The sequence below is a fragment of the Halichoerus grypus genome, chromosome 6 (genome assembly GCF_964656455.1).
Source record: "Halichoerus grypus chromosome 6, mHalGry1.hap1.1, whole genome shotgun sequence".
NCBI lineage: Eukaryota > Metazoa > Chordata > Mammalia > Carnivora > Phocidae > Halichoerus > Halichoerus grypus.
Window position 1 is genome coordinate 164,294,077 of NC_135717.1, and position 27,682 is coordinate 164,321,758.

General features: G+C 47.0%; 1 protein-coding gene across 2 annotated transcripts in view; it reads left to right on the plus strand.

Annotated features, from left to right (window-relative positions):
• Positions 1 to 27,682, plus strand: part of ABTB3 (ankyrin repeat and BTB domain containing 3) — a 300,970-nt gene that overhangs the window by 246,186 nt on the left and 27,102 nt on the right. The window contains exons 5-11 of one of the 2 annotated variants that reach the window (XM_036093514.2): positions 6,548 to 6,713; positions 8,976 to 9,065; positions 11,030 to 11,131; positions 13,064 to 13,157; positions 13,274 to 13,409; positions 14,122 to 14,342; positions 15,813 to 15,991. In XM_036093514.2, the coding sequence (XP_035949407.1) occupies positions 6,548 to 6,713; positions 8,976 to 9,065; positions 11,030 to 11,131; positions 13,064 to 13,157; positions 13,274 to 13,409; positions 14,122 to 14,342; positions 15,813 to 15,991 (988 nt within the window). The remainder of the gene's footprint in view (positions 1 to 6,547; positions 6,714 to 8,975; positions 9,066 to 11,029; positions 11,132 to 13,063; positions 13,158 to 13,273; positions 13,410 to 14,121; positions 14,343 to 15,812; positions 15,992 to 27,682) is intronic. The other variant, XM_036093515.2, reaches the window with a different exon arrangement.

The following is a 27,682-nucleotide window of genomic DNA, read 5'->3' on the forward strand; positions in this document are numbered from 1 at the left end:
TCTCTGTGTCAAATAAATGAATGAATGAATGAATAAAAAGAGAACAGTGGGATTATTTGGAGGATGAGGTGAGCTATTACCTGTAAAATGTCTAGCACGGGAAACGCTACCTGTAAATGCCATTGTTAGTGTTAACTACAGTGTGTTAGGAAAACTGTAGATCTTTACTATTTCTCGGACTACTGTTAATATCTTAATCTGTTCCAAGGCAACTAATGTGACTGTCAGCCTTGGGAACCATCCTATAAACCAAATCACAGGTCCTGGGGCCCAGGCAGCAGAGGGCGGGCTGCATCCCCCCCAGAGTCGTCCCCACAGCAGGTAAACACCTCTGCCTGCGCCCCACGAAGGCGGGCACTGGTATCTTCCATGGGAGCAGGGCAGAGCGGCTCCACCCCTCCCACAGCCCCCCACCCCCACCCCCCTGGGAAGTCGCTCTGTCCCAGGCTGCCAGCCTGCTGGTAAGACCAAGATGAACAAGAACGGCAACACGGAAGGGGCAGCGAGAAGCTGCTGGAGCAAGATCAGAGCTGTCAAAGGCTCTGCAAACAAGGCCCTGATGAGGACTGGGCACCATGGCAGCTGGAAAGGGCTGTGGGGGGCAAGGAAGGACCTGCCCTGGGACTGATTAAGTGTGTAGTGGGAGGATGGGGGGGAGGGGTGGACTTCCGGATGCCTGGTTAAATCCCTGGAAAGAGAACCTACAGTCACAAAATAGTGTGCATATACAAATAAATATGCATTCTGTGTATGGTTATCATCACATGCTGTGCTGAGTAGCTCAGAAGTATTATTTCTTAATCCTCCTCACAGATAGAGGCCTAAGTACTACTCTTATCATCCCTGCTTTGCAGATAGGAAAAGAGAGGCTTAGAGAGGTTAGTTCCCTGCCCAAGGTAGCAGGTAGGAAGCACAGAGGGTCTTGAGCACTAGGCTCTGCCTGCTCCATGGGAGACAAGCTTTGCTGTCGAACACTCAGACCTGTGCCTCAGTTTCCTTGTCCGTAGAATGGGAATAATGATAACAGTACCTCCAAGGAGAGGTCGGTTGAAGTGGTAGGAATTGAGCACTTGGTATGGTGCCTGGCACACAGGGAGCATGCAGTAAGGGGTGGCTTCTTTTTTACTGGTGAGGGGAGGTCATGGTTGTGGGGACTGTTTGGGCCTGTGAGACTCAGATCCCAGAGTCATGCATGGAAGCCCAGTGATTGCCAGCACATTGTTAGGAACTGGGCTGTACAGAGTGGTTAGTGGGACAGACTCTGGAGCCAGACTGCCTGGGTTTAAATCCTGACTCCTAGTTCATTAGCTGTGTGACAACGAGCAAGTTAATTAACCTCTCTGTGCCCCATTTTTCCTTGTCTGTGAAGTTAATAACAATAATGCCTTCCTCATGGGGTTATTGTGAGAATTAAACACGTTAATATTTGCAGAAAGTTATAATATGCCTGGTACATGGTAAGAACTAGTATTTGTTAAATCGGTAAAATGTGTAAAAATGTTAGTGTCCCCATTTTACACGTGAGAAAATGGAATGAGATTAAGTTACCTGCGCAGGGTTAGTGCACAGCATAAGCAGTGAGTGACAAACCCAGGCTGTCAGGCAACCACTGGGGATGGGCTTACCAGAGTTAGCCTAGAGTCCATGCCCAGGGAGCCTGGAAACTGCCTGGCACTTTCCTGCATCAGTGGAGTCAGGATTGGTCCTGGGGGTAAGGGAGAAAAGAGGGGCTGGGAGCCAAGCTGGGCAGGCCCCCAGCCTCCTGAGTGGCTCTGCTCTGCCATTTCCTGCTTGTTGAACTGTTCCAGAAACTGTGCTTTCTTCAAGCGTGACCCCCATCCTCCTCCCTTCCCAACCTCTGTCATCACTTACAGTTTACTTCAAAAGCATGCTGAGGCATGGGAGCCTTTCTGGGGGCCAGGGTTTCCCCACTGGGAGAAGGACTGCCTTTATTCTGGTGGAATTTGTTAGCTACGGTGTCTAATTTGAGACCTTAAGAAGTGCTATTACTACAGTGTTCTTCAGTCTCCAAGTCTCTGTATTTGGTCCCTCCAAATACAGTGTGTTCTCTCCAGTCTACACCTTGCTTTGTGATTTACAGTAACGATTATGATATGAGATCGCTAACATTTCATGAGACCTGTGTGCTAAGCTCTATACTCTTCTAAGCACAATACATGGATTGTCTCATTTAACCCACATCCAAAATCCTAGGAGGAAGGTGTTTTTACTAAACTCATTTTACAGCTCAGGAGACTGAACAACAGAGAGGTTAAGGAACTTGCCCCAAGATCACACAGCTGCTAAGTAGCAGCACTGGGAACCAGGGTTCATGCTCACAACTCACATGTATGCTAGCTTTAAAAATGAATATATGAATAAAATGTGTCTGAGGCCTCACCTGCTTGCATTTGTCACTGGGACTATATCAAGAGATTAGCAGAACGCACCAACAGCCCTCCTCCTCCTTCCAATGCTTCCAGCGCTGCCTCCTTCCCAGGGGAGAAAAGGCAACTCGATTGCTTGCTATGCTCAGGCCTGCAGGCTTCCTGGAAAACATCTTTCTGAAGTCACATTCTTGAAGGGGTGGAAAATACTGAGCCAATCTCTTGGGGCCGGGGCCCTTGAGAAATCAGAGAAATGGACTACTTCCATAGCTGACCTCTTACTTAAATTGATCAGATTTTTTATGGCGTCATTGAAAGCCACTAGAGGGGAAAACCACAGAGTTGATCACCTTCTGGTGAAGCTCCAGGTGAGTGGCTTAATAGATTTCTGCATAAATAAGTCCCACTCTTCGGAAGGCGCACGTATTCGCCCAGGCCCCAGGGGGACCTATTGGTCTTCAGTGGCAGATCCTTCCAAGGCCTTCCAGAAAGAATCAATGGAGCTCTGAGTCGTGTTTACAGGAATGCTGCAGGAATTTGAATGTCGCAGAGTTAAATTTTCTAACAAACCAGGTTGAATAGAAAGCCATGTTTTCACAAGCCTTTATGGAAACTGTTTCTTACCTGCTTTAGCTGGTAACATTCAGTAACCATTACTCATTTTGTAGGATTGAGGGATTCTTGAAAAACAGGTGTTTCCTGGCGTCTGCTCTCAAGAATAAATGGCAGGTCTTGCATGGCCCCCCATCAGTTAAGACAGTATGCTTCAAGAACGTAAGAGGCACCACAGGATCGATGTGGTCCTGCCCCCAGGAGGCTGACAGCAAACAAACGGTAAGATAGATAGACAGACAGACAGACAGATAGGAAGAATAGAATAGGGTAGTCACAGATTGTGAAAAGTGCTAAGAAAGGGGAGGATGAAACTGGCCAGAGACGCGGCGTGTAAAGGCAGGAAAGGGGTGTGCCCTCCTTTAGAGAAGGCCTCCTTTGGACGTGACATTCAAGTTCATATTTGAGGAGTGAGAAGGAGCCAGCCCCGCAAAGAGCCAGGAGAGGGGAGAGCAAGAAGAAAGTCCTCGAGGCAGGAGAGAGCCAGGCCAGTGGAGGGCGGCACCTGCCGGAAGACTTGGGGACGGGCCTCAGCCCTGCAGAGCGTGCGGGCCAGGCCCCGGGAGCTGGCTTCTAATGTCAGTACAGGGGAAGGCCTGGGAAGGTTTGAAGCAGAGGGACCGCACAGTCTTACTTACATTTTAAGCTCACTCTTGCATAAGAGACTGGTTTGGGGGCACCTGGGTGGCTCAGTCGGTTGAGTCTCCGACCCTTGATTTCAGCTCGGGTCGTGGTCTCAGGGTCCTGGGATCGAGCCCTGCGGTGGGCTCCCTGCTCAGCAGGGAGTCTGCTTGTCTCCCTCTCCCTGTGCCTCTCCCCCCGCCCCCGCTCATGCTCTTTCTCTCTTCCCCCTCCCTCTCTCTCTCTCTGAAATAAATAAATCTTTTAAAAAAAGAGAAAGAGACTGGTTTGGATGGAGACCCGTGAGGAGGCCACTGCACTCATCTAGACGAGAGGCCGGTGTCTGGAACCCGTGTGTGGGCAGTGGAGCCGGAGAGCCGTGGATGGATTTGGGATTGGGGTGGTGAAATCAACAGCTGATGGAGTGGCCATGAGCATGGGAGAAAGTTCTGGCCTGAGCACCTGGGTGGACAGGGGTGCCATTCACAGAGACGGGATGACTGGGGGACAGGTTTGGAGGATGGAGGGGTGGACGTGTTAAGAAAAAGTTGCATTTCAGACATGCCACATCTGAGAGTCCGGGAGACATCCAAGAGATGCGCTCAAGAAAGCGGTAGTATATGGGCTCGCTGCTTACCAGCTCTGTGACATGGGCAGGTTCCTCAACTCTAGAATGGGGCCCCTGATAGCACCTCCGTTGTGGACTTGTCGTGATGACTGTATGACTTCATACAGGGAAAGAGCTTAGATTTCGATAGTAAGAACTCAATAAACGTTAGCTTCCTATAATAACAATTATTATCATCACCATCTTAGCTACAGTAATTTCCTTGCCATTTGTCTCTTTGTAATTAAAATCAAGGGCCTCTGTAGCTGGTAAACACTTGTGCTGATGTTCTTGGAGTTATTGGCTTCTGAGTCTGGGCTCTCAGGGAACACAGGGTGGGGTCTGTGTCTCCCGCCTCCTAGCCCCCTATCACGGTGCCCACACAGAGTAGGTGCTCAGTAACATTTCTCCAGTCACGTGGAATTCAACTTGACTCCAGCAAAAAAAAAATGCTCATTTGAGTCAGTCAGTCAAGCATGGAGGAGAGCAGAAGGGGCTTAGACACAGACAGGAGAGAGGAAACTGCAAATTCACTGACAACGACAATTCATAGCATCTTTGCTCTCAAGAAGGAGGCTCTTGATTTCACAAATCAACCTCTTCCCGGACTAGATAGTGGTCTGTTAGAAGAAAAGTTTTCCCTACAATTAGTCAAATCTGATACCTCCCCAAGATCTGTACATACACCCCACCCAATCAAGGCTCCAGACACCTCAACACGACACATGCAGACCACCCCCTTTCCCTTTCCAGAAGCCTCTATTGTATGCCCCAGAACCTGGCCCTGTTGCTCTCACCCTCTTTGCTCTGTCCTGTCCATTTGGCCTGGACCATTTTTATTTTTAGGAAACTTAGATGCAGCGCACCACCACACGGGGGTTTCCTCTCTTCCCCTGGAAATGCTGGGCTCTGTGGTCTCTCCCTGTGTTCTTCTCAAATCTTGGCAGTGGCTCTGCCCTTTTCCAAATTAAAAAAAAAAAAAAGTTTAATTTCAATTTCAGATAAACAGCAAATAATATTCTAGTGTAAGTTTGTTCCATGCAGTATTTACTTAAGTACTTTTATTTGTTAAATCTAGCAACGCTCACTGTGAGAGCCCCAAGTCCAGAGCCCCACGTATCAAGCCTTACTGCACAAACCCCATCACATCTTGGATGCTGAGGCCCAGGGTCCTTCAGTCCTCCCCCACCACCTGCGGGGCCCTCGATCTTCCCTAGAGAGTCCTCCAACAGTGTTGGGTGGTCTTGGCTCCCCAGCCTGCCATGAAAAGGTCTTAATCCTGGAGTCCAGGCTCCTGGTCAACTGTGGGCCTTCCTTGGTCTCTCCCCGTGCTCATACAACTAGGCCCTTGGAGGCTTAGCCAGACGCCCAGCTTCCTGAGCTGTGCATGCAGATTAGACCCCACATCAACACCAAGCTTTCAGTCGTCTTGTTCTGGTTTCTATCTTCACTGCATCAGCTCCCCCTGGTGGCCAGAAGCAAACTTACTGTCTCCTGTCCAGAGCCCTGCTATCTCCTACCCTGGGTTCCTATTTCACGGTGGCCTTCTGCCCAGGCAGAGATGAATGATACATCAGAAACCAAACGAAGAGTCAAGCACATACCCATCCCACCCACTTCCTGAGGCACCCTTTGTGGTTCACCCCTGAAGGGCTCTCCCCCAGGTCCTAGCCTTACTGATGAACAGGAGCCTCAGTGCCATAAACTTTCAGGAACAGTAGCCCCTCTCTTTTCCTCCAATGATAAAAAAGAAGGTAGTTCCCTCACAAACTGAACCTTTCCTTATGCCACAAAGTGGCTTAGTTAGAAGCAGGAATGGGACCAGGAATTCTAAACACGTGGCTCTTTTCCTCAGTTTCCACCCTCTGGGTTAGCAAGAGGAGGGGATAGAAAGGGGGCTGGGACAGGGTCCACTACAGGTTGCTGGCTCTGTGGCCCTGGGCAAGTCCTTTATCTGTGTATTTATCGTCATGGTTAGAAGAGGGGTAATGATAGCACTTGCCTTTTGGGGCTGTGTGGGGGCTGAATGAACTAACTCACGTAAAGAGTTTAGCAGAGTGCCTAGCCCATGGTCAACATTCAGTAAATATTAGCTCTCACCATACTTAGCTCAGCATGCTCTGGAAGCATGGAGGAAGACAGAGGTGCAACAGTTACAAGGACAAAGGATCAAGACATCCATATTTTAATTGGAGCCTAGGAACAGGCCGTTGGCATGGAAAATGCAAAGGATCCTTGGTGCTTTCTAGCTCTCCTGGTCCTCAAGGACCAGTTCCCGAGGAAGCCGCTGCACCCAACTGACCATCTCTCCCTTCCTTAGGGCCGACGACTGCTTTTGTGCTTCTCGGAAGCTGGATGCAGTGGCCATCGAAGCCAAGTTTAAGCAGGACCTGGGTTTCCGGATGCTGAACTGTGGGCGGACGGACCTGGTGAAGCAGGCAGTGTCTCTCCTGGGGCCCGATGGGATCAACACCATGAGCGAACAGGTACAGGGTCCGAGAGTCTGAGTGGACGCCCCCCGCCCCTCCACCAGGTGCATTGCCCCATGCCAAGATGGCAACAGCAGGCCCTGGACACGCACTCCCCCTACTGGTGACTTAGGGTGATTTTTTTTTTTTTTTTTTTTAATTTAGTTAGTTTTAGTTTTTAAAATACAAAAACATCCTCGTTCATCTTTATAGAAGTTGCACATGATCTTTGCAGCTGAAATGAAAAATAGAGAAAAATAGGCCTATTCCAGAAAGGAAATAATGCCATCACCCAGATAGCCATCATTTATATTTAGCATGTGTCCTTCAAGTCCTTTTTTCAGCGTGGTTAAAATTAGTTCTCTGCCTGCCTTTCTGTTACTGCATCACAGAACAGCTCCGGGAGTATTTTTACCAAACTTTCAGGGTATGTTTGAGATACACGGAAGTCATTCTGGGGAACCCTAGGAGGCACCTCAAAAACAGGCAGCTGTCCCCCAAGCCCCTGAAACTGAGGTACGGTAAGAGGCTCATGCGTCTACCAATCAAGAGACACCATGTGGGTGAAAGTGTCACGGACAGAGAAAACAAACAGCAGTTTTCAATGTGAGCCCCAGACGGAAAGTCACAAGGGACAGATGGAGCTGTTTCTCATATGGACAGCTCATGCGGCGAGTTCCAGGGAAAGAATAGCAGCTAAGAATTTTCCTGAGCAGCAAGGAGCCCTAACACACACACACACACACACACACACACACACACACACACTCTTATATTATTTTTTTAAAACAGGGATTTATAATGTCTTGCCTTTTCCAATAATTTATATTAAAGGTACTTTGCAGTATCATTAAATATTCTTTTTTTTAAATCATTTTTAATGGCTACATTAAATGGTCATATTATTGATTCAGTTTTCCGTTCTCAGTTGTTGGATATTCAGGTTGTTTCTAATGACTTTTATCAATAATGCTGAGTTAAACACACAAGTCTTTGTTCAAATCCCTGATTGTTTCATTAGGGAAGGTTTTTTTAATTGAAGTATAGTTGACACAATAGTTTCAGGTGTACAAAATAATGATTCTACCGTCCTGTATGTTATGCTATGCTCATCATTAGGGAAATTCTTAAAAGTGGAAATAGTGGCTCAAACACATCAACCTTTCTGAACGTTCTCAATCTCAAATTACTTTTCCAGAGACTTTGTTTCCTTATACACACCCTCCAACAGTATATGTGTTTCCCTATTAATCTTTTACTTAATGTTTTGCAAGTATTTCATTGGAGCTTTACTATCTTCTTTATTTAGAAGAGTTCTTTACGTATTAGACATATAACCCGTTGTTATAATATGACAAATATGTCTCAATTTATTGTCTACCTTTCAGTTTTGTTTATAGTGTTTTCCATTTTATGTCCTCAACACCGTAATGATTTTTATTCGTGATTTCTTCCATTCCTTTTGCACCTAGAAACAGATCCAGTGAGATGTCTTTTATGGTCTTAATTTTTTCTCTATGTCTCTAGTCAAACTAGAAATTATTTTGCCATATGACCATTTAATGTAGCATTTGTGTGAGATAAGGCTCTAATTTGCATGTTTTCCCAAATAGCCACCTTCACAGCACCATTTATTGAAAAATCCATCCCTTCCTTCTGTTGGTTGTGGAACTTCAAAATAATCAGGAGTCACAGGCAAATATGGAATTCCTAAAAGCCGTTCCTCATTCACTTGCCTTTTGCTTGTAAATGATAATGTCAAACCAGACGTCAGTGATGGGGGCGTGCTCAGAGGCATCCGGTTTCCCTTGACACTGACCGGCAGCTTATATAAAGCAAAGATGACACTTGTTATATTGTGAAGGAGAAAATGCCAAGGAAACAGTGTGTATGAATCAGGTAGTTTGGACTGATGTCACAGAATCCGGAGAGTTCCTAAGACCTGTAAGTTGAAATCAGCCACTTGTTTTAGCAAACACTCTTAGGTCTGCTGCACCTTAGGACAGACAAATGAAAATACTCCAACTTAAGCAAAAATAATTGAAAAAAAAAAAAAAAGGCAATTCATCCCCCACCCAATTTTTTGCTTCCATTTTGGGTTTCAAAATGTGCGGGATTGTGACCTTATGCGTCCTAGGGTGGCACGTTTGTTTTTTTAACGCTGGATTTTGCGTACAAGCCTAGCCACCTGCACACAAGTAAGAATTTCCATTTGTTACTGTTGAGTGACACAGCCACCGTGTAAACCCTCTCCATTCTCTGGTTTTTAACCCACTGCAGGGCATGACCCCCCTGATGTACGCCTGCGTCCGCGGGGACGAGGCGATGGTTCAGATGCTGCTGGATGCCGGAGCTGACCTGAATGTCGAGGTGAGGGTGCAGAGGGCTGCAGGGCCCCTCGGCCTGGCAGTCCCCCAGGGGCAAATGAGCAAGGGGGGAGGGGGGCTTTTTCTCCCAAGAGCCACCACTGAGTGTGCTCAGTCCCGCAAATAGGTCAGACCAGCTGGTGGATTTCCTCCATCCCAAGGCCCCAGCCCAACCGCAGGAGGAGCTGCCTGCTTGTACATTTCATTTAAAAACAACCAGCAAAGCTGCGGGGAGCACCAGCTTTTCTTTGCTTCAGCCGAACTGAGTCTGATTCTTACTGCTCATCATTCCTTTGGGGATGGGGCAGAGAGCGCTCTCCTGAGCCATCAGCCCTTTCTGCCTAATACAGAGCTGGTCCATGTACCCTGACCTGAGGTGTAGCTCCCCCAGATCCTCCGCCCTCCCAACCAAATCCTGATTGGTTCGCCTGTTGGCTGAGTGGAAGCCACAGGTCATAAAGCCAATCGCAAAGCTTCCTAGAGGCAGTGTGGTGTATAGTGGAAATCACACCCCCAAGGGCTTTAGAATTTGACACTCGGGCTCAAATTCGGGAACTGCTGAGTCTTCGCAACTTGCTTTTGTGCTTGGGCAGGTGGCTTAACCTTTTGGAGCCTCGGAGTCCCCATCCGCAACAGGGAGAGAATAATCACACTCATCTCAGCGAGTCGCTGGAAGAAATAAATACAAAGGGTACCTAGCATAAGTTTGTGATTCAGTTAGTATCGGTTTCCCCACATACACCACGAGGCTTGTAATAGGTGAATTCACGCTTTTTGACCATATTCTATCCTGTCTTTCTGGCAGCCAGCTATTGGCAGCCCCAGAGGCTGGGAAGGTTGGCATGCTACAAGCCTAGCTCAGCAACCCTATAAAACCTTGTTAGTTCAAAATCAGATGTTCTTGTAGTCTTAGTACTGTGCTTTTTTTTTTTTAAATTAGTGATTTTGATACTCATCTGAGGAAAACAGGCAGTAGACACAGTTTTGCATCCAGACCATTTTGGATATCACAAGTTTCAAGTACTGGGGACTTTCTTGCCTGTTATGAATCCCCCAGCACCATGCAGACCCCTGCAAGGCCTCCTCATCTTTGGGTCCTGGTGGGCTTCTCTGGTCCTCTCTAGCCCATCCCATGGCTCCCAGTTCAAGGCCTCCCTCCCCAACCCACCGGCAGGTGATTAGTGAACTCAGCTGCTCTGAATGAAACAGGCATCATGGCTAGATGGCCCCAGGACTGTTCAGGAGAAAAGCCTTGTGTGGGTGCCGGTCCTGCAGGACCCCAACCTTCAGCTGCCCTGCTGCCTCCCTTTTGGCCTAGGGTGTGTTGAGGCCCCCATACTGAAAGACCCAGATCAGATTGCTCACTCACGGTGTGTCCAGGGAATGGGGTTGTGCCCAGGTTTCTAGCAGCTTGAGGGTCCTTGTCTCCTAGGAAGCCAATCAAAGAGTGAAATGAGGATAGGTAGGGTGAGCTGTGACCAGATGGGAATGTCACTCCATCAGATGGGTGGTGGTCTTCCCTGGCTTGAAAGCTCGAAGCAGACCTCCCCTTGCCTGAGGTTTGCTGCTGCTGAGAGTCTCCCCTAAAGGTGTGGATGTCATGGTCTGGCATCTCACGCTATCTGACATGCTGTGGCCCTCAGAAGCACCACCCTTCCTTAAGCAGAAAGAAGGGGCAGGCTGGCGAGCTGGCTTATGGTAGCTGCCATTGCAGTTCCTCCAAGGCACCATAGAGGAAGTCAGAAATCATCAGTTTAACTCCTTTCAGGTGAGAAGCCAAAAGGAGTCCTTCCGATGCACGGAGGACTTACAGTCACCACCCCACTATCACCAACATTTCCCAAAGGCACTTCCAGAATGCCCTCCCGTACATCTCTAGCCCACGTGTCCAGCCACAGATAGGTCCGATTTGCTAGTCTAAATATTGTGAAAGGTCACATTTTGAAAATAACTTCAATTTGTTTATAGGTTGTCAGTACTCCTCATAAATATCCATCCGTCCACCCCGAGACCCGCCATTGGACGGCTCTGACTTTTGCTGTGTTGCATGGACATATTCCTGTAGTTCAGGTATTAATGGATTTCCCTATCCACGTCTGACCTTTAATTTTACCTCCTCCATTATGCAAATCTGTACTTCTCCCGGCATGCACATTCCCTAAGGGATTCATATTGGTTAACTGCAATGAAGTATAGCACATTCATATCATATAAACGCAAATATCATATGTAATGATCTATATGGCCTGGCTTTAACCAATATGAAATTATCACAGACCCACACGCAGCTTCACACACACAAGTGGCAAACGGACGAAGTTGTTCCTGGTTGCTCGGGGGTGGGGCCTGAGCTGTGATGTTGTGGATTTGTTCATTTTGCTTATCGTAACATGAACATAAGACTCGGCTGGTGTGAGACCTTAGAACCTCCCCTTAGGTGTGACCCTGGTGTTTGTGTAGAGTCTAGTGGTTTCTAACTACTGGAAAGAGGCATCCCCAAGTTGCCAAAGGAGTGGTTCTAAAAGACACTTGCTGGGATCCTACTTATTGAGAATCTGGTCCCAGAGGTCTAGAGTAGGGCCTTTGCATGTGTCTTCTGAAACAGCTCCCCAGGTATGGAGAGGTGTCCTCATCCGAGGTCCTTTGCTTGGACTTTTTCTGGTTGTTGTACCGTTGTTGTTCAAGAACGAGCCATCCAGTACATTCTAGATCTTAAACTCAGTCTTCAGTGCATGCAAAAAAAAAGGAAATCAGCATCCGGTCCATTACCCCACCTGGCCTCCTTTGGGTACATCAGGAACACTTGCTTTTATGTGGTCCAAGCCTCTTAGACGTCTGCAGAGCAGGAAAGAGTGTTACAGGGACCACTGGGCAATGTTGGAGATCCACAGGGATCTTGGGTTGTTTTCTAGGTCATGGGACTCCTTCAGACAGATCCAAAGTCATGTTCCAGGGGGCGGAGTGTGTGTCGTGTCACGCTGAGAGCTGACTTCTGCCTGTAGAATGCTCTGTAGAATGTCATGCCCAGTTCACTCCTGGTAGAGGGATATAGTAAAGAAGGGATCGGGGGGCAGCCTAGTGGATACAAATGCCATCCCTTAAAGTGCAGTGGCCTCCCCAAGCCTTTAAATCAGGAATAGGAGCGGCAGGCAGCCAAGCAAAGCCAAATGGGAGTCAGGCCACCTCTCCCCTGCAGGTACACAAAGCATGGAATGCCGTCAGCAGCCCTCTCCCAGCTATGCCCTCAGGGAGCCCTGGATAGGTAGTAAAGAAGGCAGATTTCTCCCCCCCATTTTCCATTAGCGGTGCTGAGAGCACAGTCACTGTGAGCGAGACCCAGCATGGACAGCCTCCATCTTTAAGAAGCCCAGATATCTTCGGGAATGCACAGAACAGAGTAAACTCCTCAAAGCTCACTCTGCCACTTAATTGATTGATCTCACTGACCAGGAAACTTGCTGAACTATCCTCAGAACTACCCAGAGTGTTCTAGAAGGGATTTGTGCCCTGGTTGGCCCAGGTGGTCCCCAGAGTCCTTCAGAACTCAAGATCCTGTGGTTCTAAGAGACCGCTCTAATGCTCTCCGAGGCTTTGTGTACCCGACCCCCAAAAGGGAGTCTTCCAGCACTCCGATGCCACGAGCGTCATCTAAGCTTCTAGAAACTTGAACGTACATGTCAATCACCTGGCGATCCTGCTGAAATGCAAACTCTCATTCAGTTGGTCCGAGGTGGTGCCTGAGAGCCAGCATTTCCAACAAGCTCCCAGGCGATGCCGATCCTGCTTTCTGCAGACCACGCTTGGATAGTCCGAGCTTCTAGGAGATTCAAGAGGCTGTCAGTTCACCCTCCGGCGTACAGCTGCCCTCACCCTGTGCACATGGCCACTGACCCAGAGGGAGGGCAGGAACATTGGCATCACACTGACTTCTGCCAGCTTTTCCTCATGTGTCCTCACAGCGCATGTCCTTTAAATGTCTCTGTGGCCGCTCTTCCTCCACAGCTGCTCCTGGACGCCGGGGCCAAGGTGGAAGGCTCCGTGGAGCATGGTGAGGAGAACTACTCGGAAACACCCCTCCAGCTGGCCGCCGCCGTAGGTAAGAGCCGCCGAGCCTCGTCCCCGCCGAGGGTCTCCACCACCTTGGCCCTCAATGTGTCTGTGACTCTATCTTTGCTTGATTCGCTGATAAAACCCCCTTCTCTGGGCTTGCAGGAAATTTTGAGCTGGTTAGTTTGCTGTTGGAGCGTGGCGCGGATCCCCTGATAGGAACCATGTACAGGAATGGAATTTCTACCACCCCCCAGGGTGATATGAACTCTTTCAGCCAGGCTGCAGCCCACGGACACAGGTAGGCTAGGATGGGCCAAAGCCACAAGGTCCCAAGCGGTGCTTGTTAAAAATGCAGATTCCCAGGCCTACCCCAGACCCACTACATCTCTGGATGTGGGGCCCAGAGGCAGGCCAGACCCCAGGCCTGGCCAGAGTGGCCTTAACTGCCAGCTTCCTGCTCAGAGCCAACCACGCAGCGCACATCCACTCAGACTGCCTTGTTTTGTCCTTTCCCGATCAGCTTTCACCTCACAGAGACTCCACTCTGCCTGTGTTGGTCAGAACCCATCACCTCAGCTGCCAGGAAGGGAGAAGAATCCATTTTAAAAATAAGAAAACCCCTCACGCTTGGTTACTACTTGTCTACATTTCCTTCGGGGTTTACCCCATCCTATTTTATTCCACATACCCCAAGTAAAGCAAATTCACTGTGGGACCCCATGCAGGCTGATGGTTAAAAGGGCACAGTTCTAGAACCTTCCAGATACTTGAGGAAAGCACTTAGCTCCAGACTGCCCTCAAGGAAACATAGCCAGTCATGCCCCACCATCTCCTCCATCCTTAAAACATAAGCACCCGTGGTCAGGCCTCTGAAACCACCGCCCCCCAGAGTCATTCCTGTCATTCCATTGTCTCACATGAGTGGTGTCCCCACGTCCCACACCCTGTCCCTGCCCTGGCAAAGCCCTTCCATCTCTGAGTGTCTTCCTCTCTGGGTTTATGATTGACAGGAATGTGTTCCGCAAACTGCTCGCTCAGCCAGAGAAGGAGAAGAGTGATATCCTGTCCCTGGAGGAGATTCTGGCCGAGGGGACTGACCTGGCGGAGACAGCCCCGCCTCCCCTGTGTGCCAGCCGCAACAGCAAGGCCAAACTGAGAGCCCTGAGGGAGGCCATGTATCACAGCGCTGAGCATGGCTACGTGGATGTCACAATTGATATCAGGAGCATAGGTCAGTCTGGGCACCCTCCACCGCTGGGCACAGCACCCCCGCCCAGCCCTAGGTCACTCACATGCACACGCGCACACACCCCACGGGGCCAGGGAGCTTCTCATTTGCTGGTTGGAGCACTTCTAAGCTAAAACACCCACACGATCCCCAAAGGCCCATCCATCCTCAGGTCATTTTCTCATGATTCCCAAACTCTGGACCCTGAGAATTTAGGCATTGGAATCACCTGGGAGCTTGTCCGAATACAGATTGCCAGGCCCTACACCCAGAGGCTCTGCTGTCGAGGGTCTGGATGGATAAAGGCCGGAAATCTTTATGTTTAACAATCATCCCAGGTGGTTCCCAGTGGTTGGTGAATCACTGCCGTAGAGCACCCAGATCCATGAAGCAGTGGCCAGACAACCAGCTAGGATGAGAGCATCACTTCCTCACCGGGCTCACCCACTGAGCTTCAGGGCGCAAAGCCACTCTCGGGAAAAGCTAGGTAGGGGTGGCTCTTCCTTGAGTGAGCTAGCTCGGATCCATCTCCTCCGTGTGTCCAGGGAGCAGGACATCCCAGCCTTCCCAGTCTGGGGGCAGGGGCCCCGCACAGGAATAGTAGAACCTAGCGTGGGCCTTCCACTGACCTGGTGTGGCAAGTCGAGGTGAGCGGAGGGCCTGAGGAGAGGCCCCCCTGCCGCTGTTCTGGATGTGGGCCTCTCTCTCAGAGTGACTGTTTAGGATGTGGGACGTTTATGCCATTGCCCCAAGAGCTTATTTAGCAGGATGATGAAGCTCCGGACTCTGAATGGCCTGCTCCTTATGAACAGTAGTGAGAAGCGCTCTTCCTCTGTGCCTCTGAGCTGCTGGAGAGGTTTCTGTTACAGGAGGAAGGCCTGATGAAGCGCCCACAGATGGAAACGTTGTTTTGCACAGGGGAGCAACAGGGGTATCCTCCCAGGTCTTTCTCTGACATCCCATGTCCGTCCTGGATGGAGCGGTAGATGGTCAAGTCCACCCATAGGTTTCACCAGCTCTGAGCTCTCTCATCTGGGCATGATGTGCTGTCTCATCCCGGGCAAGACCCTTCCCTCCCTGAGCTTCCATCCCCCCAGAAGGTAGAAGGGGTGGAGGTGAACGGAGTCAGGACCCAGAAGTATGGAGTAGGCATAAGCATCGTGTGACAATTCCATGTTCTACCTGACGGTTATATCTGGTAAAATGCAGCTCCTAGTAATGTGAACGGCGTGCACAGATGGACACCCATAGCTAAGGGAACTGAATTATGATCTTCAGTTTCAACATCTGCAAGTCTTCAGGGAAAAAAAGCAACACCGGCGCTATTCATCCCAAGTCAGGCTCTTGTCTTGGTCTCGTCATTTGGTGCTGTCCTGGGGAAAGGCCAGCTTCCAGATAAAAACACGCCTTCTGTTGTGGTTGTTTTCTGTCTTGTCCTCCCCTCCCCTCCATGCCCTCCCCTCCCCCTCCCAGGGGTCCCATGGACACTGCACACATGGCTAGAGTCTTTGCGGATCGCCTTCCAGCAACACCGCAGGCCTCTCATCCAGTGCCTGCTGAAGGAGTTCAAGACCATTCAGGAGGAAGAGTACACAGAGGAGCTCATTACCCAAGGCCTGCCCCTGATGTTTGAGATCTTGAAAGCAAGCAAGGTAGGAGAAGTTTAACGCTGTTGCGGTCGGTCGGCGGCAGAGAACAAGAGCGACCTCGCCAGTCCCTTAGCCTGGTCCCGCCCTTCGGGGAGGACCGTGTGCCCAGCTGGCTAAAGCTACTTGTGTCATTTGTGGGCCACTGTTTGTTTGTTTTTTTAAAGATTTTATTTATTTGACAGAGACAGATAGCAAGAGCAGGAACACAAGCAGGGGTGTGGGAGAGGGAGAAGCAGGCTCCCCGCCGAGCAGGGAGCCCGATGCGGGACTCGATCCCAGGACCCCGGGATCATGACCTGAGCCGAGGGCAGAGCTAACGACTGAGCCACCCAGGCGCCCCCGTGGGCCACTGTTTTGCTGAGCACCTGCTATGTTCCAAAGCCCTTGGGCACATGGGACAAAGTAGAGAGATACCTTCTAATCCAGAGAATTTACACGAAAGCTGGGGCAATCATGCCAACACGTGTGCCCCAAGGCCATCTGAGGTTTATGAAACAGCATTCAGTTGGGTGGCATGGGCTCTGAGAGGTGTGAGTCGGTCAGGGAAGGTGTCATGGAGGTGCGGAGACATGAGCAGGCCTGGATGGACAGATAGGAATTCAGCGGGAAGAGGGAAATGGTACAGATCCCGCCAAGGATCCTGCAAAGCCAGGCCCTGGAGAAAGCTTTTCGGGTACAGAGGATCAGATGAGTGTCACCCCTTCCTCACGGGCCTCCTAATTCCTGCAATAGGGAAATGCTGCAACCCCATTAAAACATCAGTCCAGCCCTTGGGATTTATTATGAGATCAATTCTTAAAAATTTCTTTGGGGTCACTTGTTCGGCGCTACCATATAGATGTCTGGTCCCAGCCAGTGGGCCATGCGGCATTATTGTGTGTGTTGCTAGAGAACTTTGAGGATGGACAGTGGTGGTGTGCCCATCCCCCAGCCATCCACTGGGGTGGAGAGCCAAGGGCAGGGGGAGACAGTGACCAATGCCCCACCACTGTGGCCACACAAGCACCAGGGGCGGCCAGTCTGTCTGAGAGGCTGAGAGGAGTCTGTGCATCAAGGTCCACATACCCTGAGGCTTCTCAGTGGGCCCCAAGGGCCTGTATGGCACAGGGCTTCAGAGCACAGACTCCGGAGCCAAGCTGCGGGGATTCCAGCCTCGCTGTGCCACTTTCTAACCTTATGACCTCAGTCAAGTTACTTAACTTCCGTCTGCCTCAGTTTCCCTACCTGAAAATGGGGACAGTAAGTATATTAAACCTCTTAAGGTGGTTGTGAAGATAACATGAGTCAGCGCCCTTCAAATTGTCCCTGCAAATTAGTGAGTGCTTTATAAGTGACTCCGTCATAAAGATGGCCTCACCAGAGGACGTGACGCTTCCACTGTTTCCCAAAGGGTGTTCTGTAAAAAGCATCCCGTTGCAGGGCACGTACCAAGCAGCCACGAACACTGACCTGAGAACAGGCCGAACGTCAGCTCTTTCTGCGGGCTAACACTGCATTACTCCAGTTTCTCTCCTGCAGAGCCTCGAATACCCTAATTCACAAAGGCAATCAGGGCTTTCCCAAACTCATTTGACCTTGGAACCCTTTTGTAATGAACTGTCTCAAGACACAAATGAGGATATTTTTAAGCTAAAATATATATTTTATATTTACTATATGCCAGGCACTCTTCTAAGTGTATTATAAGGATTAACTCAATCCTCACGAACAACGTTTGAAGGAGGTAATGTTCTTATCTGCATTTAACAGATGGGTAAACTGAGGCACAGAGCAGGTGATCACTTGCCCAAGATCACACAGTTAGTAAGTGGCAGAGCTAGGCTGGAACCCAGGCAGCCTGGCTCTAGCACCAGCCTCTTACCCCTTTGCTCCAGAACAGACTTTCTAGAACCCTGGGGTTCCCTCTAAGACAGTGGAGCCTCTGAAGTCTCAGGGGGAATGGGCCTCTGAACCAGAAGGGCAGTGTGGGTTCCCCTTGCCAGGCTGGGCCCACGGGCTGTCCAAAGAGTGAAGAGGGGAGCAGAGAGCTGCCCTGTCCGGATGTGGCAGTGTCGGTCCAACAACAAAGCAGCAACAACACGGCCCGTCCGCTGTCTGAGCCTCGGGGCACCTGGCCTGGGGTCCAGAACAACTCTCGTGAGATATTCTCGTCAGCAGCCTAGCCTTAGTCCAGAGTCTCAGGGCCCCCTGCAGGCTGGATTTGCACCTGATGGAAGCCCCACCAGGACCCAAAATGGGAGCAGCGGTGCCAGCCCTTGTGTAATGAGCCACAGCAATTCCACAGAGAGCAAAACCTGATGGAAGCATTTCAAAACCAAACTCTCCCTGCCCCTTGCTCTTCACCCCTCCAACTCTGAATGAATGAATAGAATGAATGAATGAATGGAGTGGTGCTTTCACCTGCAATTACCTAAGAAACCACTTTAGTGAAAAACATTCCTAAATCTGTTCCCAGAGTTAGCGGTTCTAACTTGTTTTTGGTTTCTTGGTTTTTGTTTGTTCCTTTTTTAGGGTATAGTAGGAATTCCAGAAATTACTGAGGCATCCTGTGTATTAAGTAAACCTAATCTATAGGTTTTTAAAGTAAACTTTATTTTGGAGTTTTGGAGTATGACATACATACAGAAAAGTGCCCAGATCATAACTATAGAGTTTTCACGAGGTAAATATACCTGTGTGATCAGCACCTAGGCCAAGAAAGAGAACATTACTAGCACCCCAGCAGGCCCCTTATGCCCCACTCAGCTACTACCCCTTAAAGGGCAGCCAATGGCTGGGGGGGTTGGGAAGAAGGGAGGAGCCTTTGCCAGGAGATGTGGACTAGAGCCTGCTCCCCATCAGCCATACCGATCTTCAAGGGTGGAGGGAGCCAGGGATGAGGCAGGAGCAGCTCCTTGTCAGGAGCGGACAGTCTGGGAAAGATGGTGCACTCAAGAGTTGGGTTTGCTCTTATAGGGGCTCAGGGGCAACCCCTACTGGTGAAGTGTGGTATTACACATCATGTATATTGCCAGTAGGAGGAAAGACGAGGTGATCAATTTCCCGTGGCTACATTGTGAAGCCAAGCATTCCCCAAGCACGAGTGATATCCCTATGGTCAAAAGAAGACTGGAGAGAGATGAGGGCAGAGAAATCCAAAGAGTTGAGAAAGCTCTACAAAGCTTGCCCTCCCATCCATCCTGTTAGAGGATGGTCAGTGGCCACACGTCACAGAACTGCCTGGCGTTGTTCCTTCTCCTTCCATTAAACGGGTCCCGTTCAGATCGCATCTGCCGTTCTGTGTGGACAGGGATCTGGTTTTATCACATGGATAAGAAATAGTGGATAAGGAGAGAGAAATTCCGGAAATAAATTCACTTTATGGTCAACTCACAGGAATACAGCTGTCCTATAAATGAAGCATATGCCTTCCCATCCTTGACTTGTGCTCATTCATGCATTACTTGATATCTGGTTGCAGATGTGGGTTTTTGTTTTTTTTTGTTTTTTGGCTCCCTCTTCTAAATTTTACCTTCAAAAGAATTCAGCGTCTCTAGATTTTCCAGGAACAGAACAGTATAGCCATTTCTTAATATACATCTGTTTAAAGAAAGTTCCTGGTCCGTTTCTCCCACACGTAATTCCCCAGAGCGCTGATTCATTCCACAGTCACCAGCTCTCACTATGCTGTAGTGGTGATGGGACCGACGCATTCTTTCTCCTCCTGGAGCTTACTACGTCCAGGGGAGGGGCAGACACACGGTAAGCCAGGAAATGGATCAGCAAAAGAGAGTAAGAGCTTGATACATGCTATGAAAAAAAAATTAGACAATGATATAGTGTCTGGGGGTGGGGCAGGCAAGGCGTAATCTAGACAAGATGTAAGGAAGGTCTCACTGAGAAGGTAGCAACCACCCAAGTGAGGAAAAGCTCCAGCCATGCAGGGGTCTGGGGCAAAAGCATTCCAAGTGGGGAGTGTGGGAGCTGAGGCTCTTAATGGAAACGTGCTTGGTGTGTTGAGGTGACAGGAAGAAGAGCAAGGTGACTGAGGCAGTGGGACAAAGGAAGAAGTATCAGAGATAAAAATCAGATTGCATGGAGTCATTCTCCGTGGTGAAAAGTGCGGGTGTCCCTCCACGTGCAGTGAATAGAACACCACTGGAGGTTTTAGACAGAGACAAGACCTGATCTGCGGGGGTTTTTTCTTGTGATTTGTACACTGTTTTATTTTTTCTCAATTCTTAATTGAAACATCTTAGTTTTTTAAACTTTTTGATTCTGAGATCATCATAGATTCACATGCAGTTGTAAGAAAAACTGTATACTACTATGTAGCCTTTACTCAGTTTCCCCTATTGGCAGTATCTTACTAGACTATGGTAAAATATCACAACCACCATATTGGTGTGATACAGTCAATGTGCAGAAAACTTCCATCACCCACAGGATTCCCTCATGTTGCACTCTCCTAGCCAAACCCATTTCCCTTCTGCCACCACCCCACTCTTACCCCCTGGTAACCACTAATCTGTTCTCCATTTCTCTAATTTTATTTCAAGAATGTAATTTCAGGGGCTCCTGGGTGGCGCAGTCAGTTAAGCATCCGACTCTTGGTTTTGGCTCAGGTCGTAATCTCAGTGTCGTGAGATTGAGCCCCGCATCCGGCTCAGCATGGAGTCTGCTTGAGATTCTCTCTCCCTCTCCCTGTGCTCCCCCTGGTCATGCACTCTCTCTCTCTCTCTCTCAAATAAATAAATAAATAAATAAATGTTTTTTTTTAAAATAGAATGTAATTTCAGTGGGATCATATGGTATATGACTTTTTAGAATTGGATTTTCTCACTCAACATAATTCTCTGAAGATTTATCAGGTTGTTGGATGTATTCATAGTTTGTTTCTTTTCATTGCTGACCAGTACTCCATAGCACGGACCTACCATGGTTTGTATACCCACCTACCCACTGAAGGGCAGCTGAATTGTTTCCAGCTTCAAGCTATTACAAATACAGCTGTTCTAAACATTCATGCACAGGTTTTTGTATGAATGTATGTCTTCATTTCTCTGGGATAAATGCCCAGGAGTGCAATCGCTGGGTTGTATGGTAATTGTGTGATTTGTTTTTAAAGAAAGTGCTCAACTGCTTAGAGAGTGGCTGTACCGTTTGACATTCCCACCAGCAAAGTAGGAATGATCCAGTTTCTCCACATCCTCACAGTTTGGTATTATTGCCCTTTTTTATTTTAGCCGTTCTGTTAGATGTGGAAGTGACATCTCGTGGTTTTAATTTTCATTTCCCTAAACGGCTAATGGCGTTGAACATATTTTCATGTGCTTACTTGCCATCTGTACAATCCTCTTCAGTGAAATGTCCCTTTGTGTCTTTGCCTGTGTTCTAATTAAGTTGTTTGCTTTTTAGCTGTTGATGTTGATACGAATCTTTTGTCAGACATGTGGTCTGCAAGTATTTTCTCCCATTCGGTAGCTTTTCTTTTTATCCTCTTGACAGGGTCTTTCACACAGCAAAAGCTTTTAATTTTGAGGAAATCTAATGGATCAGTTTTTCTTTTTATGGAGATTATGCTTTGAGTATCAAGTATCAGAACTCCTTGCCTCGCCCTAAATCATGAATATTTCATTTTTTTCTAGAAATTTTAGTTTTATGTTTTATGCTGACATCTGTGATTTATTTTGCCTTCGTTTTTGTATGAGGTGTGGGACTTACCTCAAGGTTTTTGAGTTTTGTTTGTGTGTGTTTTTTTGTTGGTTTTGGTTTGTTTGTTTTGCCAGTGGATGTTGAGTATCCCAGCTTCATTTGTCGGAAAGGCTCTCTCTCCTTCATTGAATTATTTTTGCACATTTGTGTGGGTCTATTTCTGGGTTCTCCACTCTGCTCTACTGATCTATGTGTCTGTCTCTCCACCATTAATCATACCGTCTTGAATAGTGTAGCTATAAAATAAATCTTGACATTAGGTAGACTTACTCTTTCCATTTTATTCTTCTTTTTAAAAATGATGTTAGCTACGTTTTTTGGCTTTCCATATAAATTTTGTGGGTTTTTTTCAATTAAACTCTACCCTCGATGTGGGGCTCGAACTCACGACCCTGAGATCAAGAGTCACATGCTCTATTGACTGAGCCAGCCAGGTGCCCCTCCATATAAATTTTGGAATAAATTTACTGTATCAACAACAACAACAAAATCTTGCTAAGATTTTGATAGGAATTGTGTTAAACCTCTATGTCAATTCAGTGAGAATTGACCTCTTTACTATATTAAATCTTTCAGTTTATGAATTGTATGTCTCTTCATGTACTTAGATTGTCTTTGATTTTTTTTTTGAGATTTATTATTTATTTTAGAGAGAGAGGGAGAGCAGGGAGAGGGGCAGAGGATGAGAGAATCCTAAAGCAGACTCCCTGCTGAGCACGGAACCCAGTGCAGGGCTCCATCTCACAACCCTGAGATCATGACCTGAGCGGAAATCAAGAGTCAGCTGCTTAACTGACTGAGCCACCCAGACATCCCGATCGTCTTTGATTTCTTTCATCAGTACTGTGGAGTTTGCAACATACAAGTCCTGTTTTGTTAGATTTATATATATGTATTTCTCCTTTTTTTTTTTTTGAGCAATTGTAAATATAATATTTTTATTTTTTTGTCCATGTGTTCATTGCTAGCTCAAAGAAATACAATTGATTTTTGTATGTTTATCTTGTATTCTACAACCTTGCTGAACTCATTTACTCTAGGAATTTTTTGTAGATTTACTGGGATTTTCTACTTAGATAATCAGGTCATCTGCAAATAAGGACAGTTATATTACTTCCTTTTTCAATCTGGCCCTGAAGATTTCTTTGGGGGAGAGTTTTTTAAATTATGAATTCAATTTTTTTAAGAGCTATACAGCTATTCAAATTATCTATTTAATATTAGGTGCATTGGGGTACTTTTTTTTTTTTTTCAGGGAATTGGTTCATTTCATCTGCGTTGACAGATTTATGTGGGTAGAGCTGTTCGTCATAATCCCACTTATTATCCTTCTGATGTCTACAGTCTGTAGTGATAGCCCGTTTCATTCCTGATTTTGTTAATGTGTCCTCTTCTTTTTCTCTGTCGGTCTTCCTAGAGGTTTGTCAATTTTATTCATCTTTTCAAAGAACCAACTCTGTGTTTCATTATTTTCTCTACTATTTTTCTGTTTCAACTTCCATTGATTGCTGCTCTTATCTTTATTGTTTGCTTACTTTGGGTTTATTTTGCTTTTCTTTTTCCAGGTTCTTGAGTAGGAGCTTAGATTATTGAGACTTTTCCCCTTATATATGCATTTGATACTCTATATATCCTTCTCCACACTGCTCTGGCTGTGTACCACAAATTTTGATGTGTTATTTTCATTTTTCATTCAGTTCAGTGTTATTTTTTATTTCCCTTGGAACTTCTCTTTTTTGACTTATGGATTATTTAACGGTGTGCTGTTTAGTTTCCAAATGTTTGGAGATTTTCTTATTATCGGCTATTGATTTCTAGTTTGACTCCATTGTGGTCAGAGAATACCTTCTGTATTACTTGATAATTTTAAGTTTTCGAGTTTGGCTTTATGGCCCTAAGTATGGTCTAACTTGTGTCTTCCATGGACACTTGAAAACACTATTTTCTGCTATTGTCACATGGAGCATTCTGTAAGTGTCAGTAAGATTCTATTGGTTGATGGTGGTGTTGAGTTCTTCCATATCCTACAGATTTTCTCCCTATTCTATCAGTTTCAGATAGGGGTGTTGAAGTCTCCAACTATAATTAATGGATTTGTCTGTTTCTCCTTTCAATTCTGTCAGTTTTGGAATCACATATAAGGCAGTTCTACTGTTTGGTGCATACACATTTAGGACTACATTGTCTTCTTGGTGAATAAACCCTTTTATCATTAAATAATGCTCCTCTCTGCTTCTATTAATTTTCTTTGCTCTGAATTCCACTTTATCTGATATTAATATAGCCACTCCTGCTTTCCTTTGATTAATGTTTGCATGATATTTTTTTTCACCCTTTTACTTTCAACCTGCCTTTTTCATTATATTTGAAGTGATTCTCTTGTAAACAGCGTATAGTCGGGCTTTTCATCCACTCTGCCAACCTGTCTTTTCATTGGTCTATTTAGACCATTTCTATTTTATTGATACTTTAGGGCTTAAGTCTGCCATCTTATTTTTTTTAAGATTTTATTTATTTATTTGAGAGAGAGAGTGAGGGAGAAAGAGCACAAGATGGGGGAGGGTCAGAGGGAGAAGCAGACTCCCTGCCGAGCAGGAAGCCCAATGTGGGGCTCAATCCCGGGACTCCAGGATCATTATCTGAGCTGAAGGCAGTCGCCCAACCGACTGAGCCACCCAGGCACCCTGCCATCTTATTTTTTGTTTTCTGTTTGGTTTCTCTGCCTTTGGTTCTCTTTTCCTGCCTCACTATGGGCTACTTGAACATTTTTTTGAATTCCATTTTTATTTGTAATGTTTTTGATAGCTTTTGTATAGCTTCATTTAGCTTTTCTGGTGGTTGCTTGCAATATTACATTATATATACATAACAGCACAGTCTACTCGTACCATCATTTTACCAGTTCAAGTGAAATAAAGAAACCTTACCTCCCTTTATGCCCATTTACCCTCCCCCACTCATGACATAAACGTCTTTAAATATTTCCTCTACATCCATTTAGAACTATATCAGACACTGTTATAATTTTTGCATCAACCATCAAATATGATTAGGAACCTCAAGAGGAGAAAGAAGGCCTATTATGCTTACCCATATTGTTGTTTACCATGTTCTTTCTTTCTTCCTGAGGTTCCAAGCTTACTTTTTTATCCTTTCCTTTCAATTTAGAGAATTTTCTTCCACCATGCTTTTAGGGAAGTCTCCTGGTGATAAATTCTCTTAGTTTTCCTTCATCTGAGAATGTCTGATTTCATTACTGAAAGATAATTTCACTGGTTATTATTTGCTTGTTATTTTCCTTTAAATCAACTTACCATCTGTTAAATGCACTTAGAAAGGAAATGCTATAGTACTGCCATAAATAGAAAGCCTGCATCCCATGCCATGAGTAGAGGGGACATATCAAAATACACAGGGGACTATTTAAAAGCACTTTATTGTGTGTTCGATTTCATCTTGTCCACAATTCCAATGACAGACATGGGACTGTGCACTGACCTCAGGGAACTCTGGTGCCCCTCCCATCTCTTTGGTGCCCCCATACCTTTTCCGGGTATGCTCCAGCAGAGAGAGTCCCATTGCTCACAGGTCAGCCCAGCATATTCCCCAAGGGAGGGCCCGGCTAGGGATGAACCACTGTTGACGATGGTCACTGCCATTGTCCCCCTGAAAGTAACAGTATTTCCACCATCTCCTGAATTTGAGATGTGGCTTTTTTCACCTTTTAGCATTTCACAATTTGAAGTGGGTGTTTGAAAACGGATGTGTGCATTTAATGCAGTGAGGTTTTTTTTTTTTCTCTTCCTAAAAGCTGCCATTAATTGTATGACATTTTAGAATCTAGAAAAAGAGAGATTGGTTTGAAATAGGAAATTGCTGTTTGCTTGAGGGATTAAAAAATGGTCAAATCTCGGCATTTTCCTTTGGTTCCACCTAATGGTATGTTGTGACGCGTTATCCCTTTTAGCTCTCCTAGCAATCTCACCAAGCAGGTATTTTTAATCCACTTTGGAAGAGGATGCCCAGACCCGGAAAAGCTGAGTAGCTTTCCTAAGGTCACAGAGCTAGTGAATGAGGAGGCAGGGCCGGGACCCAGCCCCACCTGGCCCCACTGTCCATGTTTTTACCACTGCGTAGAACCCCTGCCTAACTCACCTAAAAAGGACCTTGGGGATCAATCCCAGAATTCCTTTCTGAAGAAAAGAAAATGTTTTGGTATCTTCTTAGGAGAGAAGTGAGGGTCCGAGGAAGAGAGGAGAGATGTCATCCCCAAATTCACAGGCGCCCATCTCAGGAGTCGCCTGCCAACCGTGGCATTAAGAACTTCACTTCATTCCCTTTAGTTCTATGTAGCCACACGGTTCTGAGTCCTGAGGACCCAAGTTCACCCCATGTGCACACCCAGCATTTTCCATGAGAGACCTGAATGGCTGGTACCTAGCAGCATACCAGTAACAACCACTAACCAGGTGCTGTGTGCTCAGCTCGGCCAGACGCCCACCCATGCCCAGCCCACACCTCCTCCTCCTCCACGGGCTTGCCCTGGCCTCCCAGACTGGCCTGCTGCCCCTGACAGTCAAGCCTTGTGGTGCCTTTACCTAAAAGCCCTTCTCTTAAATGTACAACTCAGAGAAGAATATAGGCATCTTCCCAGCACAACTACCCCAGCTCCCCATGCCTCCAAAATAGGATGAGCCTCAAGTTTGGTTGATTCCATTCTACTGCCTTCAGGTTTGAGGCCAGAGTTAACCAAACCCAAAAGATAACCCAGTTCCTTGCCCCAAACTCACCATCTAACCCAACGGGTCTCACCCCACTGGAGCTATTAACTGATACTAATTACATCACCCCTTCTTGCTCAGAGGAGCCTTCCTGGAGTCCTGATGCGTTTGGGTGCTGGGGAACTAGAGTGAAAGATACCAACAAAACCTCTAGCTGGAGGAAATGCACGGGAAAGGGCACAGAGCAGACGCCTCAACAAACCCAGATGAATTCGAGGATAGAGTGGGGAGTTTTCTCGTGGGGCTCTGGTGTCTGAAAGAGAGGTGGCCAAGAAAGCCTTGAGAAAGGCAGCATTTGGGGTCCTGACCTTGGGAGCATCACCATCAACCTTCACATAGTGTCCGGCACTTAGTAGATGCCCAATAAATATTTGAAGAAAGAATTAATGTGTGAATGGCTACATCACTTAGCACATGGCGTAATGTTCACATTCATGAAAACTTTAGGGGATAAATGAATAAAACCCGGGGAACTGTCAGTGTCCACTTTGACCCTTGACTCTTCCTCTTTCCCTTTCTCCTGAACTTCTAATACTTTCATCATAATTATCCTGTTTCCTCGTGGGGCAGATTTTTTTTCCAATAATAGACTTCATTTTTTAGAATGGCTTTAGCTTTACAGAAAAATTGAGAAGGTAGCATAGAGTTCCCCATACAACCCCTCACCCACATTCCCCTATTATTAACATCTTACCTGGTATGGTACATTTGTTTTAATCAATGAGCCAACACTGATACATTATTATTAGCTAAATTCCATACTTTATTCCTATTTCCTTAGTTTTTGTCTAATGTCTTCTGCTCCAGGATCCCATCCAGGACACCACATTACTCCTCTTGGCGGAGACCACCTCTCAGACTCGTTTTTTGGTGACCTTGACAAATTTTGAGGAGTATCGGTCAGATATACTATAAAGGATGCCCTCTAGTGGAATAGGGGGTGTTTTTCTCATGGTTAAACTGGGGTTGTGGATTTAGAGCGGAAGACTACAGAGGTTAAGTGCCTTTCCCACCACATCAAGGGCACACACTCTCAACATGAGTATTCACTGCTGGCATTGACCTTGATCACCTGGCTGAGGGTGGTGCCTGTCAAGCTTCTCACCTGCAGAATTATTCTTTTCCCCTTTTCCCAACTGTTCTCCTTGGAATCGAATCACTGTGTGCAGCCCTCCCCTAGGAGTGAGCAATGATGCTCCTCCCAGGTAACTTGTAAGCA